This window comes from Trachypithecus francoisi, unplaced genomic scaffold, assembly GCF_009764315.1.
Source record: "Trachypithecus francoisi isolate TF-2019V2 unplaced genomic scaffold, Tfra_2.0 Lachesis_group0, whole genome shotgun sequence".
NCBI lineage: Eukaryota > Metazoa > Chordata > Mammalia > Primates > Cercopithecidae > Trachypithecus > Trachypithecus francoisi.
Window position 1 is genome coordinate 193,225,169 of NW_022681453.1, and position 17,630 is coordinate 193,242,798.

General features: G+C 49.2%; 1 protein-coding gene across 1 annotated transcript in view; it reads right to left on the minus strand.

Annotated features, from left to right (window-relative positions):
- Nucleotides 1-12,277: 12,277 nt before the first annotated feature.
- Nucleotides 12,278-17,630, minus strand: part of TMEM44 (transmembrane protein 44) — a 50,230-nt gene continuing 44,877 nt past the window's right edge. Inside the window, exon 10 of the mRNA XM_033213093.1 lies at nt 12,278-12,851. Within this exon, the coding sequence (XP_033068984.1) occupies nt 12,816-12,851 (36 nt within the window). The 3' untranslated portion in view covers nt 12,278-12,815. The remainder of the gene's footprint in view (nt 12,852-17,630) is intronic.

Below are 17,630 nucleotides of genomic sequence, written 5' to 3' on the forward strand. Positions count from 1 at the left end.
TGAGGCACAAGAATTGGTTGAACCTAGGAGGCAAAGGTTGCAGTGAGCCAAGGTCGCACTACTGCAGTCCAGCCTGGGTGACAGAGCAAAACTCTGTTTTAAAAATTATATATCTCTATATATAATATAATATAATATAATATAATATACATAATATATAAAAAATATAAAATATAATGTATATATAATATATAAAATACATCAAAATAAAAAATTATAATTAAAAATAAAATAAAAATTTTAAATAAAAAATTATAAAAATATAATATATATTATAATATATGATATATTATTATATAAAAAATATATATTACATATATATACACAGTCAGGAGTTCAAGACCAGCCTGGTCAACATGGCAAAAACCTGTCTCTACTAAAAAGACAAAAATTAGCTGGGCGTGGTGGCAAACGCCTGCTACTCAGGAGGCTGAGGCAGGAGAATCACTTGAGCCTGGGAAGCGAAGGTTGCAATGAGCTGAGATAGTGCCACTGCACCCCAGCCTGGGCGACAGAGCAAGATCTTGTCTCAAAAAAAAAAAATATATATATATATATATTATTTTTTGTCATATCAACAAATTCAGCTTCGAAGGAAGAGAAATTTGGATGATATTGACAGAAAGTTGAAGGGCAGGCAACTGGTAAAGGCTCAGGCCTGACTGAGGGGTTTCACTGTCCTGCTTGTTCCAGCCAAGCGGTCTGTTAGATTTTCCATCAGCCCAAATAACCTTCCACAGGGTGGAGTTTATCATTTCCCAAGAGAGAAGCATCTGCTGCACCCTCAAAGCATGGCCATACAATGACCTGTGGCTAAACTGGACACTCCGCTTGCCAGCCATCTACTAGACGCATGGCTTCCAGAAGCAGATTGTCTGTGACCGCAAACAGCTTGCGAGCAGACTGCAAGGGGTCGTGAAACCACCACGGGGCTTCGGAAATGCTTCTCCACTGAGCAAAGCTAAAAAGAAGTCTACATGACATCGTGGATTTGGATAAAAATAGTCTGCCTCCCCTTTATCAACAGAAAGCCACAAGCATGCATGTGTTGTGATGTGAAATGCTTGGCATGAACCAGCAGGAGTTTCCACTTTGTCACACTACAGTGAAATGCTGGAGCATCCCTGCAGCTGTCTCACTGACCCCCAGGACAACGGGAAGCCTAACATTTTTCCTTCTCATCACCTCCTCCACCCTCTGGTGAAAGCTCTCCTGCCTCTTTGACTTTCTGGATGGAGGAGTGCAGCTGGGGATGCCTGAGGCAGCTCGAGCTGGAACACAAGGGCAGGGAAAACCAGCGGACAAGATAGGAAAGGGCTTGGGAGACGTGGGAGTGAGACTGAAGGGCCCGAAGCACAGACAGAGCTGGCCCATGAGAGAGGAAGTGTTGTCTAGAACGTACTGTCTCTTCTCCTTCCTGGGACGATGAGAGGGCAGGCGCCACCTCGGACAGGTGTGCCCCCATGCCCAGTGGAGTTCACCAGAAGTGACGCCTGCTGCTTCCCAACAGCTAAGTCATGGTGGAAAGCAGAGTGGAAACGTTTTCCTCCAGGAACACAGGACCTCTGTTTCCATGACGCAGCCTCTGCTGTTATCACGCTGTGTGATAACACTGTAGTTTCATCTGTAGATAATAATACCTGCCTCTTCGGGCTTGACGCAGAGTTATTAAGCACACACAGAAAGAATGCGTAAATATTCATCAAACTCCAAAACACCAGTAGGTGAAAGGTTTACGGGGAAACTTTTAGCCAGGCGTGGTGGTGGGCACCTGTAATCCCAGCTACTAGAGAGATTCTCCTGCTGAGGCAGGAGAATCGCTTGAACCTGGGAGGCAGAGGTGGCAGTGAGCCGAGATTGCGCCATTGCACTCCAGCCTGAGCGACAAGAGCGAGACTCCGTCTCCAAAAAATAAAAATAAAAAAATAAAAAATAATTGGGCTGGGAAGGGTGGTGAGAAATTTGCAGTTAAAAGAATGTTGAAGTCTGAAGCCATGGCTGTTGGGGTAGAGATCTCTTCAGAGCCTAGGCAAGGCTTCGGTCACTGTGGCCAGGGCCAGGACGGCCAGGGCCAGGACTTGGTTCCCATCTCCCCCTCACTGCCCTTGCATTGTTCTCCAAATTCCCCAGTGACCGAGCAGATGCCCTGGAGGGATGAAATGAGGCCCACCCTGGCTTCCTCGAGCAGGACAGGGCCTGCCTCTGTGCTTTCCTTTAGTCTCAGAAAAGCCAAAATTAGCCTCACTTTTGTTTCTTTTCTCAGGAGCCTCTAAATTGTATCTCAGGAAAGGATTATTGTGCTCCAGGGACCCTATCTTATCGTGGGGTGTGGGGGAGGTGATGAGTGAAAGGAAAATGGTCTTTGACAAATTGGTTCAATTCGGACAATCACGTGGTTTTCCAGTAATTGCCCACCACCGCTTTAGTGAGGCTATTGTTTCACTTCCCAAATATTTAGTCAAGTAGGAGGCCTGAGAAGACTGGGGAGGGTCAGAGGCTGGAGAGCACGATTGTGGGAGGAAAAGGGCTGTTTTTGGTGATCTCAGGCTCTGGGCTCTTTATCACTAACTCTGAAGGACTCACAACCACTTTAGGTGTAAGCAGACCCCTCAGGGCCACCCCTGCCGGAATGCACTGTCCCCGTGGGGGAAGATCCCTTCTGAGGTGTGGGCTCTGGAACTGGTGGCTTTTGAGCCTAGTTTGATCCAGCTCCTCCCTGCTTCACGGCTGATCGGGCTGCCTCGCTGACCTCTCTGAGGAGATAAGGGAGTATTCTTTACCCTCTCCTGGTGAACACCGCTGAGAAAACAAAGTCACACACCGTGAATTAGGGGACAAATGAGACTTGGCTGCCGGAGCTAAAGGTTTCACACAAAGAATTCAAGGCATGACCAGGTGTTTGCTCTTATGCAACTTTTCAAAAATTCCTGGGTCTCCAGGGAAAAAGAGCACGAGCTCTGGGGTGACCTCACCCTGCCTTGCTCAGCCCGACGTCACGGGACATTTGGGGGATGAGGTCGGACAGCGGCGGCAGCAGCAGCACGTGAGACTGTGTTATCGACGGGGAACACTTTTCCCGTGCTCCCATGTGGTCATCTGTCTGATATGCCTGTGGGTGGAGGTGGGCAGAGGGGAAGGGAGTGTCCTGTCACCGGCGACAGAAAAGAGGCATGAGGTCATTGGAGCCCAAGGCTTTCCTCACTGACCATCGGCAGCAATTGTCTTCCCAGCTCCCACTCCCAAGGGTTCACCTCCGCTCCCAGAGAGGGTTCTGATCTGGGGATTCCTGCTTTGGACACACATTTTCTTCTATCTGAAAATAGGCCCTGATAGTCAGGGGATATATTATTTGGAGAGAGATTTGGCAATTAACTTTGACAACTGCAGACTTTTTCCAGTTTCTGAGGATAATTCCCTCACCTCTGAGCCCCCCCGAGACGCTGCCCTTGCTCCTCATAACTTCCTGCCTAGGCACGACTGTGCAGGCAGCCCTTCGCCCACCTTGCCCACCCCTCCCTGCCCAGGGTTCCTCACCACGCATCTCACTGCGATCTGGGATTCCTCCCACTCCTCCACCCCCATCCGACCGAATCAGCGTCACTGATCAGGAGCTGAGACCTGAGGAGCTTATGAGAAACAGACCACACCGGCGATTCTGCCGCCCACTGAACCGGAGAATCATTGAGCCAGCTGATCTCTAACCACTGACTTAGCGCCAGTGTTCTAGAATCAAAATGTTCCGAGGGGTGGCAGCCTCGAGGGAATCAACGCACAGCCTCCCACTTGTGCAGGTGTTTTAATAACCATTAGGTCTCAGTCTTCCTACCTCAGTGATTCTCTACCTTGGCTGCATGTTGGAATCATGCCTGGGGGTTTTTAAAGTTATACGTAATATGCTTCCCAGCAGAGATTAGGCATGCGGACTTTCCCTGCCCTGCTTCTCTAAGGAAGCAAAAAAATGGCTTTGGAATCCCAGGCAGTGGTATCACCAGAAGTGTAATGTTGACACCTGGTAAGGACATCTCCCAGCTAAGTCACTTGGAGGCACAGAGGGCAGCCATCTGAACAGAATGGGGACTGGGAATCCCAGGACTTACTGTGGTCATTTCCTTTAGAAGAACCGCTTCAGTGTTTGGAGAAAGGGGTGCTCTCAGACCCTTAGGCTCCAAGGTGGCCAAAGAAAAGCTGCAGACCCTGGGGTGGATCTCTGGGGAGGAGCGGGCAAGAGCGTGGAGGTCCTGGCTGGCTGTGCTGGTGAGGCTGGAACGGGGTCTGACCCAGCATTCCAGAGCCAGCTGGTTTCCCAGGAGGAGGCTGTATAGGTGAATTTAGGAGCCCAAGTAGGGATTCCTTGGCCCGGATTAGCAAGAGGTAGGGGGAGGTGGTCTCTGCTTGAAGGCTTGCAGCTGCCCTGCGAGGCTGCTGGGAGCAGCTGGAGGGTACAAGCTAAGGACGGGGCAGGACCAGTGACCGACAGTGACACCACGAGGCAGTGAGAGATCACAGCACAGGTAACCATCACTGCTGATAGTTACTTGGTGTTACTTGCCCAGCACTGATCAACGTGCCTTACACTTATTAATTCACTTAATGACAGTTCTGTGAGGAAGTCATTATTATACCCATTGTGGAGAGAAGGAAATGGAGGCATGGAAGCTACACAATTAGAGTGGCTGCCAGTCTGTGCCAGTCTGTGAACCCAGGCAGTCTGGCTCTGGGGCCCACACCTCTTTTTTTTTTTTTTTTTTTTTTTTTTTTGAGACGGAGTCTCGCTCTGCCGCCCAGGCTGGAGTGCAGTGGCCGGGTCTCAGCTCACTGCAAGCTCCGCCTCCTGGGTTTACGCCATTCTCCTGCCTCAGCCTCCCAAGCAGCTGGGACTACAGGCGCCCGCCATGTCGCCCGGCTAGTTTTTTGTATTTTTTAGTAGAGACGGGGTTTCACCATGTTAGCCAGGATGGTCTCGATCTCCTGACCTCGTGATCCGCCCGTCTCGGCCTCCCAAAGTGCTGGGATTACAGGCTTGAGCCACCGCGCCCGGCCTGGAGCCCACACCTCTAACCAGGAGGCCTTGCTGCCTTCATGGCAATAGCCGTCATTAACTGAGCACTTACTGTGTCCTGTCACGGCCTCTGTGCTCTTTCAGCCTTCACCGCAATCTTATGAGGTGGGAAATACTTTTCTTCTTGTTTCACAGATAAGGAAAATGAGGCACAGGAAAGAAAAACAGGCAACTGCTTACCATCCATTCTCTCCCCTCTGGGAGTGGAAGCCAGACTAATTCAGACTAATTCCATGGCAGCTCTTTTGCTTTTTTTTTTTTTTGAGAAAGAATCTCGCTCTGTCACCCAGACTGGAGTGCAGTGGCACAATCTCGGCTCACTGCAACCTCTGCCTCCCAGGTCCAAGCGATTCTCCCGCCTCAGTCTCTCGAGTAGCTGGGATTACAAGCACCTGCCACCATGTCCGGCTAATTTTTGTATTTTTAGTAGCGATGGGGGTCACCATGTTGGCCAGGCTGGTCATGAACTCCTGACCTCAGGTGATCCGCCTGCCTCAGCCTGCCAAAGTGCTGGGATTACAGGCGTGAGCCACTGTGCCCGGTCAGCTCCTTCACTTTTTAGAACTTAATAAGCCTTTAGGGTTCTCAGAAAACTCAGGGTAGGTGAAAGTTTCAATAGGGGATTCTGGGCATCCTGCAATAAAACATGTGCCCTCCTGAGTGCAGAACTGGAAGAATAAAGATTCTGTGACATTATTTCTCCCTCTAAATTTGTGAAAGCAAATCATACCGATTATGGGGGCCTCATCCCAGATCCATTGAACCAGAATACATGAAGAGTGGGGCCAGGAAATCTGAACTAAATCAAAACCAAAAACAAACCCCAGGTGATTCTGATGTACAACCGGGGTTGAAAATCACTGCGTTATCTCACAGTCATATGCATGGCCCCAGTGAGCAGGCAGCACTGTTTCACCTTGCCCGCTGCCTAGGCAGAGCCTATTTATCAAGACAGGGGAATTGCAGTAGAGACAGAGTAATCCACGCAGAGCCAGCTGTGCGGGAGACCGAGGTTGTATTATTACTCAAATCAGTCTGCCCGAGCATTTGGGGAGCAGAGTTTTTAAGGACAACTTGGTGGGTGGGGGAAGCCAGTGAGCTGGGAGTGCTGATTGGTCAGGATTGGGGGAAGCCAGTGAGCCAGGAGTGCTGATTGGTCAGGAATGAAATCATAGGGACCCGGAGCTGTCCTCTTGCGCTGAGTCAGTTCCTGGGTTGGGGCCACAAGATCAGATGAGCCAGTTCATCCATCCAGGTGGTGCCAGCTGACCCGTCAAGGGCAGAATCTGCAAAATATCTTGAGCACTGACCTTAGGAACAGTTTAGGGAGGGTCAGAATCTTGTAGCCTCCAGCCCCATGACTCCTGAACCATGATTTCTAATCTCTTGGCTAATTTGTTAGTCCTACAAAGACAGTCTGGTTCCCAGGCAAGAAGGAGGTTTGTTTTGGGAAAGGGCTGCTGTCGTCTTTGTTTTAATGTATAAACCAAGTTAATCCCAAAGTTAGTTCATCTTTACCCAGGAATGAACAAGGACAGCTTGGAGATTAGAAGCAAGATGGAGTTGGTTAGGTCAAGTCTCTTTCACTGTCTCACTTACAGTTTTGCAATGGTGGTTTCATTTCCAACAACAACTTCTAATTTTCAGATTCTCTTGCTTAGAAAGAAGCTGCATGCGAGACCTGAGCAGAACTCCTCTCCTGTCACACAGCGGACATTGCTCAACAGGCAAGAGAATGTGCCAAGGAAGGAGCTGGGTGAGGCCTGAAACAGACAAGCAAACATCCAGGCACTCTGTTCTTACCCTTCCCCCTGCCTTTTCTACTTGGAGAATCATCACCTGGTCTTGAAAGCCAGGCCCATGAAGCCATGTCTTCTTGTGAACACTTCCCCTGTCTGGCCTCCATCTCCTCCTGGCCTCTCCTCCTGGGCACTGCGCTTTCCCTACAGGGCTGAGATGCCCTTGCAGACAAGCACTGGAAGTTATTCCCATGTTCCCCTGGCCCCAGCAGGGTGCCTTGGACATAGTAACCCATCAGAAAGTGTCAGTCCAATGACCATAAGGGAAAGGAAGATGGGAGGAGTGAAGGCAGAGGAACAGAGAAGTCAAAGGGTAAAGCAGTAACCATGTTCAGGGGATGGCCAGTGAAATGTGATTTAATGCCAACCCCAGGAGTAAATGGGATCTTTACTCTGACCCATGGGACAGCTGGTCCAGGTACTCACCCGGTCACCCCTCTACCTGTGGATCACAGATACTGAGAGAAACGTGAGAACAACATGCATGATTTTACCAGGAATCTTTTATTATCATTGTTGATCCTTATTACAACCCTGTGAGATAACTAGAGTAGATATTAATAATCCCATTTTGCAGCTGAGGAGGCTAAAGCTCCAAAAGGGCCAGGTGCAATGGCTCACGCCTGTAATCCCAACACTTTGGGAGGCCAAGGCAGGAGGAGCCCTTGAGGCCAGGAATTCAAAACCAGCCTTAGCAACATAGTGAAACCCCGATCTGTACAAAAAATTAAAAGTTGCCAGGCACGGTGGCTCACGCATGTAATCCCAGCACTTTGGGAGGCCGAGGTGGGTGGATCACCTGAGGTCAGGAGTTCGAGACCAGCTTGGCCAACATAGTGAAATCCCGTCTCTACTAAAACTACAAAAATTAGCCAGGTGTGGTGGTGAGCATCTGTAGTCCCAACTACTTAGGAGGCTGAGGCAGGAGAATCGATTGAACCCCAGAGGTGGAAGTTGCAGTGAGCTGAGATTGTGCCACTGCACTCCAGCCTGGGTGACAGAGTGAGCCTCCATTTAAAAATATATATATTAAAAGTTAGCCAGGTGTTGTGGTATGCACCTGTATAGTCCTAGCTACTTGGGAGACTGAGGCAGGAGCATCAATTGAGCCCAGCAATTTGAGGTTATAGTGAGCTATGATTGCACCACTGTAATCCAGCCTGGGCAACAGGGCAAGACCCTCTCTCTCTAAAAAATTAAAAAAAAAAAAAAGCTCAGACTGTGGCTACTAGGCAGAAGGTGGGTTAATGCAAGTTCATTGTGAGGCAAAAATAGCTCAGATTTTTTTTTTTTTTTTTTTGAGACAGAGTCTTGCTCTGTCACCGAGGCTGGAGTGCAGTGGTGTGATCTCGGCTCACTGCAAGCTTTGCCTCCCAGGTTCAAGTGATTCTCCTGCCTCAGCCTCCCAAGTAGCTGGGATTACAGGCACCCACCACCACATCTGGCTAATTTTTTTTTGTATTTTTGGTAGAGACGGGGTTTCACTGTGGTAGCTAGGATGGTCTTGATCTCTTGACCTCGTGATCCACCTGCCTCAGCCTCCCAAAGTGCTGGGATTACAGGCATGAGCCACCACACCAGCCCCATAGCTCAGATTTTTAACATTGAAAAAGCCCTGATATGCTATCTTATCCAACTCTCTGGTCAATGGTAACAGCTTCCCCAAACTATCTTTTGTTTTTTTGAGATGGAATTTTGCTCTGTCTCCCATGGTAGAGGGCAGTGGTGTCACCTTGGCTCACTGCAGCCTCCGCCTCCTGGGTTCAATCGATTCTCCTGCCTCAGCCTCCCAAGTAGTTGGGATTACAGGTGTGCGCCACGATACCCGGCTAATTTTTGTATTTTTAGTAGAGATGGGGTTTCATCATCTTGGCCAAGCTGGTCTCAAACTCCTGGCCCGAAATGATCCACCCACTTTGGCCTCCCAAAGTGCTCGGATTACAGGTGTGAGCCACCATGCCCGGTCCAAAACATCTTTATAGGTGGGGTGAAGCTGTGTTGGAATTACTCCAGTAACAGGGAATAATGACTCCTGCAACCGCTGCAGCTCAGACAGGGCCACATGAAAGCTCTCCCTTACCCTAACTTACAGCCTTTCTCTGTATCACATGCCCGTTAGCTCAATCCGCTCCCCTTGAAGACCAATCCAAAGGCATCAGCTTCTTTCCACTCTGTGGGCTCTTTGCTGCCACCCCTAATGTGACAAGACCAGTATCCAGCACTGAGCCTAGGCCTTGCTTCCCACCCCTTGAAGTAGGAGGCTGCCAGCCCCTGCCCGGCTGGGACGCTGACTCATCCGTGACAGTGTCTGTGAGTCACTGCTTGCCTACAGGGGTCTACTTCCCAGTTAAGGTGCTATTAAAAGGGTAACAGCCTCTGCCACTCTGCTCACTCAGGAGACAGTGGAGCATCTAAGGTATCTCAATCCTGTCTCCTCAGAAGTTCAAAGGACTTTACTTATACAATCTCATAATAAAAATGTACTCAGGACCTAAAAGACATCCTGATGACTTTTAAAGAAATATGGAACTAGACCTAAAACAGGGGATGCACCTGGGTTGGGTGGCACGTGCCTGTAGTCCCAGCTACTAGGCCAGCTAAGCTGGGAGGATCGTTGAGCCAGGAGTTTGAGAACAGCTGGGCAACATAGCCAGACCCTCTGTCTTAAAAAAGAAAAAAAAGAGGGAGAATCTACAAAACTAACTGCTTCATACTGAGGAAGTAATAACCTGATACCTTTATAGCATTTGGGAGTGGAAAGGCCCTTTCATGGTTTGCTTTTAGTTTTTTTTCTCTGTGTGTGTGTGTGTGTGTGTGTGTGTGTGTGTTTTGGATGGAGTTTTACTCTTGTTGCCCAGGCTGGAGTGCAGTGGCGCGATCTCAGCTCACTGCAACCTCCACCTCCTGGGTTCAAGTGATTCTCCTGCCTCAGCCTCCCGAGTAGCTGGGATTACAGGCACCTGCCCCCATGCCCGGCTAATTTTTGTATTTTTAGTAGAGATGGGGTGTCACCATGTTGGCCAGGCTGGTCTTGATCACCTCAGGTGATCCGCCCACCTCAGCCTCCCAAAGTGCTGGGATTATAGGCGTGACCCACCGTGCCCGGCATGGTTTTTAGTTTTTGGAGCCACCACAGAGTAAAGCAGGTAGAAGAGGAGTACACTTTTTTCTTTCTTTCTTTTGTTTACGAACAAGAATTGGAGTCCCACAGCTGGTGAGTGGTGGGAGTCAGGACTTGCCCCCACCAGAGCTGGCCTTCTGGAGACCACACAGGTGCGGACAGCCCCAGGCACTGATGTGCCTCAGCTCAGGGCTGAGTGCTGGCTGCTCTGGCTGGGATTGGCAGCAGCACTTCTGAGCCTGGCGCTTTATTGTGTACTATCTTATCTCAATAGGAAAAGGCAATTCAGGGGAAGAATTTCCTTGTCACAGTGCCCCAGACTTTCCATTGTCCAGCTTTCTGAGTCCTGGGTCATCCCCTGGGTCTGACCATTACTCATATCCATGGAGGCACCTTATCGAGGCTGTCTAAGATATAGGCCCTATTTTTTTCTCAGTACCAGACAAACTGGAATGTATCCACCCTTTGTGCCCTGAAATCACACGACAGTTAGTCAGCTCAGAATCCAGCCACATTTGGGAAGCTGCTTGAAGAGCAGTCTCTAGTAACCAGCTCTTTCCTTGCAAAGCCCTCGAATTTCAGGGTCCTCTGCTGGCAACAGCGGTGATGTGTGGAGCCCCCATCTCGTGATGGGGCCGACTGGGAGAATTCTTTGTTTTTTGAGACAGAGTCTCACTCTGTTGCCCAGGCTGGGGTGCAGTGGTGCCATCTCGGCTCACTGCAGCCTCTGACTTCTGGGTTCAAGAAATTCTCCTGCCTCAGTCTCCCAAGTAGCTGAGACTACAGGCGCCCACCACCGCACTTGGCTAATTTTTGTATTTTTAGTAGAGACGGGGTTTCATCATGTTGGCCAGGCTGGTCTCGAACTACACTGCTGACCTCAGGTGATCCACCCGCCTCAGCCTCCCAAAGTGCTGGGATTACAGGCATGAGCCACTGTGCCTGGCCCTTTTTTGTTTTTGAGACGGAGTTTCACTCTTGTTGCCCAGGCTAGAGTGCAATAGTGTGATCTCGGCTTACCGCAACCTCTGCCTCCTGGCTTCAAGCAATTCTCCTGCCTCAGCCTCCTGAGTAGTTGGGATTACAGGCATGCACCACCACACCCGGCTAATTTTGTATTTTTACTAGAGACAGGGTTTCTCCATGTTGGTCAGGCTGGTCTCGAACTCCAACTTCAGGTGATCAGCCCGCCTCGGCTTCCCAAAGTGTTGAGATTACAGGCTTGAGCCACCATGCCCGGCCTGCAGACTCTTTTAAACTAGAACTGTTCTCTTAAGATGTATTTAAGTGCTTCCACAGTCAGGAAACATCTATAAAAATCCACATAATCCCTTTACAACAGAATCTAACGACTTCTAAGACTTCTCTGATCTATGGAAATTTTTCTTATAATTGCGAATGGTGGCTCAAGCTCTCTTGTGTTCTACTTTTATTAGTTGACATTCTCTTTTTTTTTTTTTGAGACGGAGTTTTGCTCTGTCGCCTAGGCTGGAATGCAGTGATCACTGCAACCTCCGCCTTCCAGATTCAAGCAATTCTCCTGCCTTAGCCTCCCGAGTAGCTGGGATTACAGGAGTGTGGCTAATTTTTGTATTTTTAGTAGAGATGGTTTTCACCATGTTGGCCGGGCTGGTCTCAAACTCCTGACCTCAGGTAATCTGCCCCCACTTGGCCTCCCAAAGTACTGGGATTACAGGCGTGAGCCACTGTGCCCGGCCTATTAGCTGACATTATCTTTCATGATTTTTTTTTTTTTACTGTGTGAGAACTGGGAATTTCTGCTGTGAGAACAGACAAAAGCCACTCAGACACTGCAGTAGATGATTTCAAGGTCATTCATGTCTGTTCCTCAATCCATGGTTCTATGATATTTTAGGTTTAATGGCAAAATATCATGTCTTCATTAAAGCATAATGTTTGGGCCGGGTGTGGTGGCTCATGCCTGTAGTCCTAGCACTTTGGGAGGCTGAGGAGGGCAGATCACTTGGGCTCAAGAGTTCAAGACCAGTCTGGCCAATATGGCAAACCCCGTCTCCACTAAACATACAAAATTTAGCCGGTCATGGCGGTGCGCATGCCTGTTGTCCCAGCTACTCGGGAAGCTGAGGCAGGAGAAGCACCTGAACCCAGGAGGCAGAGGTTGCAATGAGCCGAGATGGCACCACTGCACTCCAGCTTGGGCAACAGAGACTCCATCTCAAAAAAAAAATAAAATTTTTTTTAAAAAAGTATTTTAATTCTGCCCAACAGTGGGGTGTGGGAACTTTGTCACTATTCTTTTCTTCTTTTTTTCTTCTTTTTTTTTTTGCTATTCTAAGTTTTGTGAGAACATCTCATACAAATAGATCTGTTTTAAAAGTAATTTCCTGGCAGGAGTGGTGGCTCATGCCTGTAATCCCAGCACTTTGGAAGTCCCAGGCAGGAGGATCTCTGGAGCCCAGGAGGTCGGGACCAGCCTGGGCATCATAGTGACACTCTGTCTCTGTATTAAAAACTGATAACAAAATAGCAGGAAGATATGGAATAAATAAATAAATAAATAAATAAAGGTAATATCCCAAGGACAGCTTTTTTCAAACAGTGGTCCTGGATCATCTGTAACAGAATCACCTGAGGAGCTTGTTAAGCTTCCCAAGCCCTGTCCAGACCAGGGAACCCTCCGGGGTGGAGCCTAAGAGTCTATATTTGAATATCATAGCTTTATGCTATACTCGCTAGCAGAAGCTAAGGCCCACGACACGGTCCTTTTCATCCATGGCCAGGCTGTCCTTGGGGAAGATGGTGGTGGCCGCCGTGTATGTCATCCCTTGTTCCACCTGTGAGTTTAGATCATCCCTCAGATTTCCCCTGGAGATTCCAAGTGCGGAGACACCTGTAGGAGGAAGGCCGAAGGGAAAGGTCAAGTCTGGAGCAGAGGCGTGGACCGCGCAGGCTGCTGTTGGAGCGTGCTGGGCTCAGAAGCCGGGTTCTAGCTCGGGAACAGCGGAATGGCCAAGGAGGTCCTGGCGTGAGGCAGGCCACACAACCCTCGGATGCCAAGACAGGGACCATCCATTTCTCAATACGCCAGTGGCCCTGCCCTGCTACTCAGCCTCATCAGCCTGTATAATGGAAGCTGAAGATAATGCAGCTCAGGAAAAGCAAGTATGATCTTAAGAACCTTGTAGCTGGAAAGCAAGTTCCAAATCAAACCTAATGGAGACAACTGCCAGAACGGATAAAAGTTTTATTTTTTATTTTTTATTTTTTATTTTTTATACAGAGTTTTGCTCTTGTTGCCTAGGCTGGAGTGCAGTGGTGCTGTCTCAGCTCACTGCAACCTCTGCCTCGCGGGTTCAAACGATTCTCCTGCCTCAGCCTCCCAAGTAGCTAAGACTACAGGCACCCACCACCACGCCCGGCTAATTTTTGTATTTTTGGTAGAGACGGGGTTTCACCATGTTAGCCAGGCTGGTCTCAAACTCCTGACCTCAGATGATCATCCGCCCGCCTCACCCTTCCAAAATGTTGGGATTACAGGCGTGAGCCACCGCGCCCAGCCCAAAAGTTTTTAAAAAGGAGTCTCTTGGAGGCAAAGGGACAGAATATTATTGTTTTTCATCATAAACCTTTTGGTGCAATCTGATTTTCTTTTTTTAAACCATGTACTTCCACTATTTTTATCTCAAAAAAGGTTTTTAATGTATTTAAAAACAAAGCAAAGAATGGTTTATAAGAGGCCGGGCGCGGTGGCTCAAGCCTGTAATCCCAGCACTTTGGGAGGCTGAGACGGGCGGATCACGAGGTCAGGAGATCGAGACCATCCTGGCTAACACGGTGAAACCCCGTCTCTACTAAAAAAAAAAATACAAAAAATTAGCCGGGCGAGGTGGCGGGTGCCTGTAGTCCCAGCTACTCGGGAGGCTGAGGCAGGAGAATGGCGTAAACCCGGGAGGCGGAGCTTGCAGTGAGCTGAGATCCGGCCACTGCACTCCAGCCTGGGCGACAGAGCGAGACTCCGTCTCCAAAAAAAAAAAAAAAAAAAGAATGGTTTATAATACACCGTTAGGTTGTTGGGAGGTCTGAAGCACACTAGGAACCGTAAAATGACCTTGTAGTTATCTCCTTAAAAACCCAGTGGGGAGGGGGGGCGGGGGGCCGGGAGCGGTGGCTCACGCCTGTAATCCCAGCACTTTGGGAGGCCGAGGCGGCAGATCACGAGGTCAGGAGTTCGAGACCAGCCTGACCAACATAGTGAAACACCGTCCCCACTAAAAATACAAAAATTAGCCAGGCGTCGTGGCGCGCGCCTGTAGTCCCAGCTATCCAGTCGCTGGAGAATCGCTTGAATCCGGGAGGCGGAGGCTGCAGGGGGCAGAGACTGCGCCGCTGCATTCCAGCCTGGGCGACAGAGAGACTCTGTCTCAAACAAACAAACCAAAAACTGAACTACGGAGACGCCCTCAGCAGTTCTTTCCCGGCTGAGTCGCTGCGGGCTGCGGGCACATACCCCGGCCTGCGGCGGCGGCTTCGGCGGGGCGGGGCCGCGGGACTCTCGCTCCTCGCGGGAGGCGGTGGCTGCGGAGTGCGCACGCGCGGAACCGCTATTCCCCTCTTGCCGAAGCGCCCCAGCGGTGCTGGCGATAGGGCGCACGATGGCGGCGGCTGCAGCTCCGAGGAGGTAGGCAGTGGGAGCCGGCGTTCAGTCTGGCCCGTGCCAACAGTGGTTCCTCTCTCCCCCGTAGTTCGAGGAGACCACTCGCTGCCCCTCTGGCACGATCGTGGATGAGCCTCCTGGCAACTGAAATGGGAAAGGCAGCGCCCCCGACTCTGGGAACTGGACCGACTGCACGGTAGTGACAGCTGCCAGACCCTGAGGAGAGGACGAGAAGACCCGAGCCCTCTGCTACGAACACTGGCAGCTGATGGAAAATTCAGACGGAATTGGGACAGTGTGCAGAGTTCTCCAGGCGACAGATTAAGAGACTCTTGAAGAATAACTGTGTAATCACGTGTTCTGCTCAAAAGAAGTCCTCAATGCCCAGTGCCTTATTTGGCTTTCAGGGTTGGTGAAAGAAAAAGCAAAGTAGATGCTTTCTAATGCTAAGTCATTTAATGTAGCACCATTCCTTGAACTTCTTTCATCTCTAAGGTCGTCCCTTTCACCTGATGATACCTTTGGGCCATCGTGCAGGCATGTGTAACCTTGGAGATCTTCCTCAACATTGCACCATATCTTGGGTTCATTCAAGGCAGAGTCTCCTTGCAAAAGCATCGAAAACAATGTAAAGTCGAAGAGAGTAGAGCCAATACCTGCATAGTTGGAAAATGTGGAGGAGGCCAATTAAGGGACAGAAAAAGAAGTGCAGAGAATCTTGGAATTGTTGCAAAATTATTCTGGAGATAGAAGAGTCTCCTCTAGCCTTTTCCTTAGTGATTAATGCAGGTTTTTAAGTGGATAGTAAAATCCAGACAGAAAGAAGTATATGTTATATAATGAAGCCTATTTTCTTTTTTTTTTTTTTTTTTTTTGAGACGGAGTCTCACTCTGTGGCCCAGGCTGTAGTGCAGTGGCCGGATCTAAGCTCACTGCAAGCTCCGCCTCCTGGGTTTCCGCCATTCTCCTGCCTCAGCCTCCCGAGTAGCTGGGATTACAGGCGCCCGCCACCTCGCCCGGCTAGTTTTTTGTATTTTTTTAGTAGAGACGGGGTTTCACCATGTTAGCCAGGATGGTCTCGATCTCCTGACCTCGTGATCCGCCCGTCTCAGCCTCCCAAAGTGCTGGGATTACAGGCTTGAGCCACCGCGCCCGGCCATGAAGCCTATTTTCAAAGTATACCTGAAATTTGTCTTTGTAATGTCTCTTTCTTGAGAGTTTATAAAGATGTCAGTATTCTGTGGGAAACAAATTGGCACATTCATAAAAGAGAAAAAAATGAAAAAAATCAGGCCCAAGTTTCATTTTACAGATGAGGAAACTGTGACATAGAAAGGGAAATGACAAAGATCACACTGAATCACACCTGGGAGCTGGAGCCCAGCCATGCTGCTTGGCCCAGTGCCTCTTCTTATTCTAGGAGCTCATACCCCTTTGAAAGAAACACAATATGAATGTGTCTTCAAATGATGCTCATAAACCTCTTCATCATACTGAGGGAGGGAGATAAGGGGATTGGTTCTTTAGGATCTAGACAGGCTTTTAAGAAAATCTTAGCCAGGTGCAGTGGCTCATGCCTATAATCCCAGCACTTTGGGAGGCTGAGGCAGGTGCATCACCTGAGGTCAGAAGTTCCAGACCAGCCTGGCCAAAATGACAAAACCCCGTCTCCACTAAAAATACAAAAATTAGCCGGGCATGGTGGCAGGAGCCTGTAATCCCAGCTACTTGGGAGGCTGAGGTAGGAGAATCACTTGAACCTGGGAGGCGGAGGTTGCAGTGAGCTGAGATCGCGCCAATGCACTCCAGGGCAACGAGTGAAACTCCGTCTAAAAATAATAATCATCATCTTAGCAGAGCTCTTGCTAAATGATAAAGACTTTGGCAACTGAAATCCTTTTTTTTTCAGAGAACTTAAGTAGGGACGGGATAATCACTAATTGGGGTTGTGTTTAGGGAATTCAAGCCTCTGAAATCTCTTCCATCTGTAGGTCTGATGATTTGGTTACTGTCTTACAGTACATCTGCGCAGAAAGCCTGGGGAACTAATCCCTCTTCAAAGTCTACATTGAATAGGTATTATGTTTGCCTTTTCATACATGTTAGTTCACTTAGTCTTCACCACAGGCTTTCTAGATTGGTATTATTCTTAGTCTACCTAAGGAGTTCACAGAGGTTAGGTAACATGCCCCAAGCCACACAGATGATAGGCAGCACAACCAGACGATATTACAGGTCTCCAGATGAGTGAGCCGATGATGACATCGTTTGTTCCCAAGCCCCGCCCCCATTAGGTAAGCGCTTGCACTGCTCACTGGGTCATCAGGGCAAGTTGCTCCCACTGCCCTCTTGTTCCAACGACTGGAAACAAAAGCTGCAACAGAGCCCCCCTCCTACTAGGAGAAAGGCATTTTAATTGGCACCTCCTCACAAAGGCTCCAGTGTTCTAGAGCTTTGCACACAGGAAGATTCTCATTGAACAGTGAAGCCAAACCTCGCTTCCAAAATTCCCAGTTTGGTAGGTCACTGTGGATGAAGAGGCTTGAGACACCCTAAGACAAGCTGGGACCATGATGACAGGAACCAGTTTGTGAAGGGAGGAGGCTGGGCTAATGGAATCTAGGGAGACAGGTAATAGTCGGACCTTAGGTAGTTTGTGTTACTCAAGTCAGCAGGGTTTTTGTTGTTTTTTTGCGACAGTCTTGTTATGTTGCCTAGGCTGGAGTGCAGTGGTGCGATCTCGGCTCACTGCAACCTTCACCCCCTGAGTTAAGCAATTCTTGTGCCTCAGCCTCCCGAGTAGCTGGGACTACAGGTGCGAGCCGCCACGCTTGGCTAATTTCTTGTATTTTTAGTAGAGATGGGGTTTCACCATGTTGGCCAGGCTGGTCTTGAAGTCCTGTCCTCAAGTAACCCACCTGCCTCAGCTTACCAAAGTGCTGGGATTACAGGCGTGAGCCACTGCCCCTAGCCAAGATCATTTGATGTTCTTGGATGAATGGCCACTTTCACCTG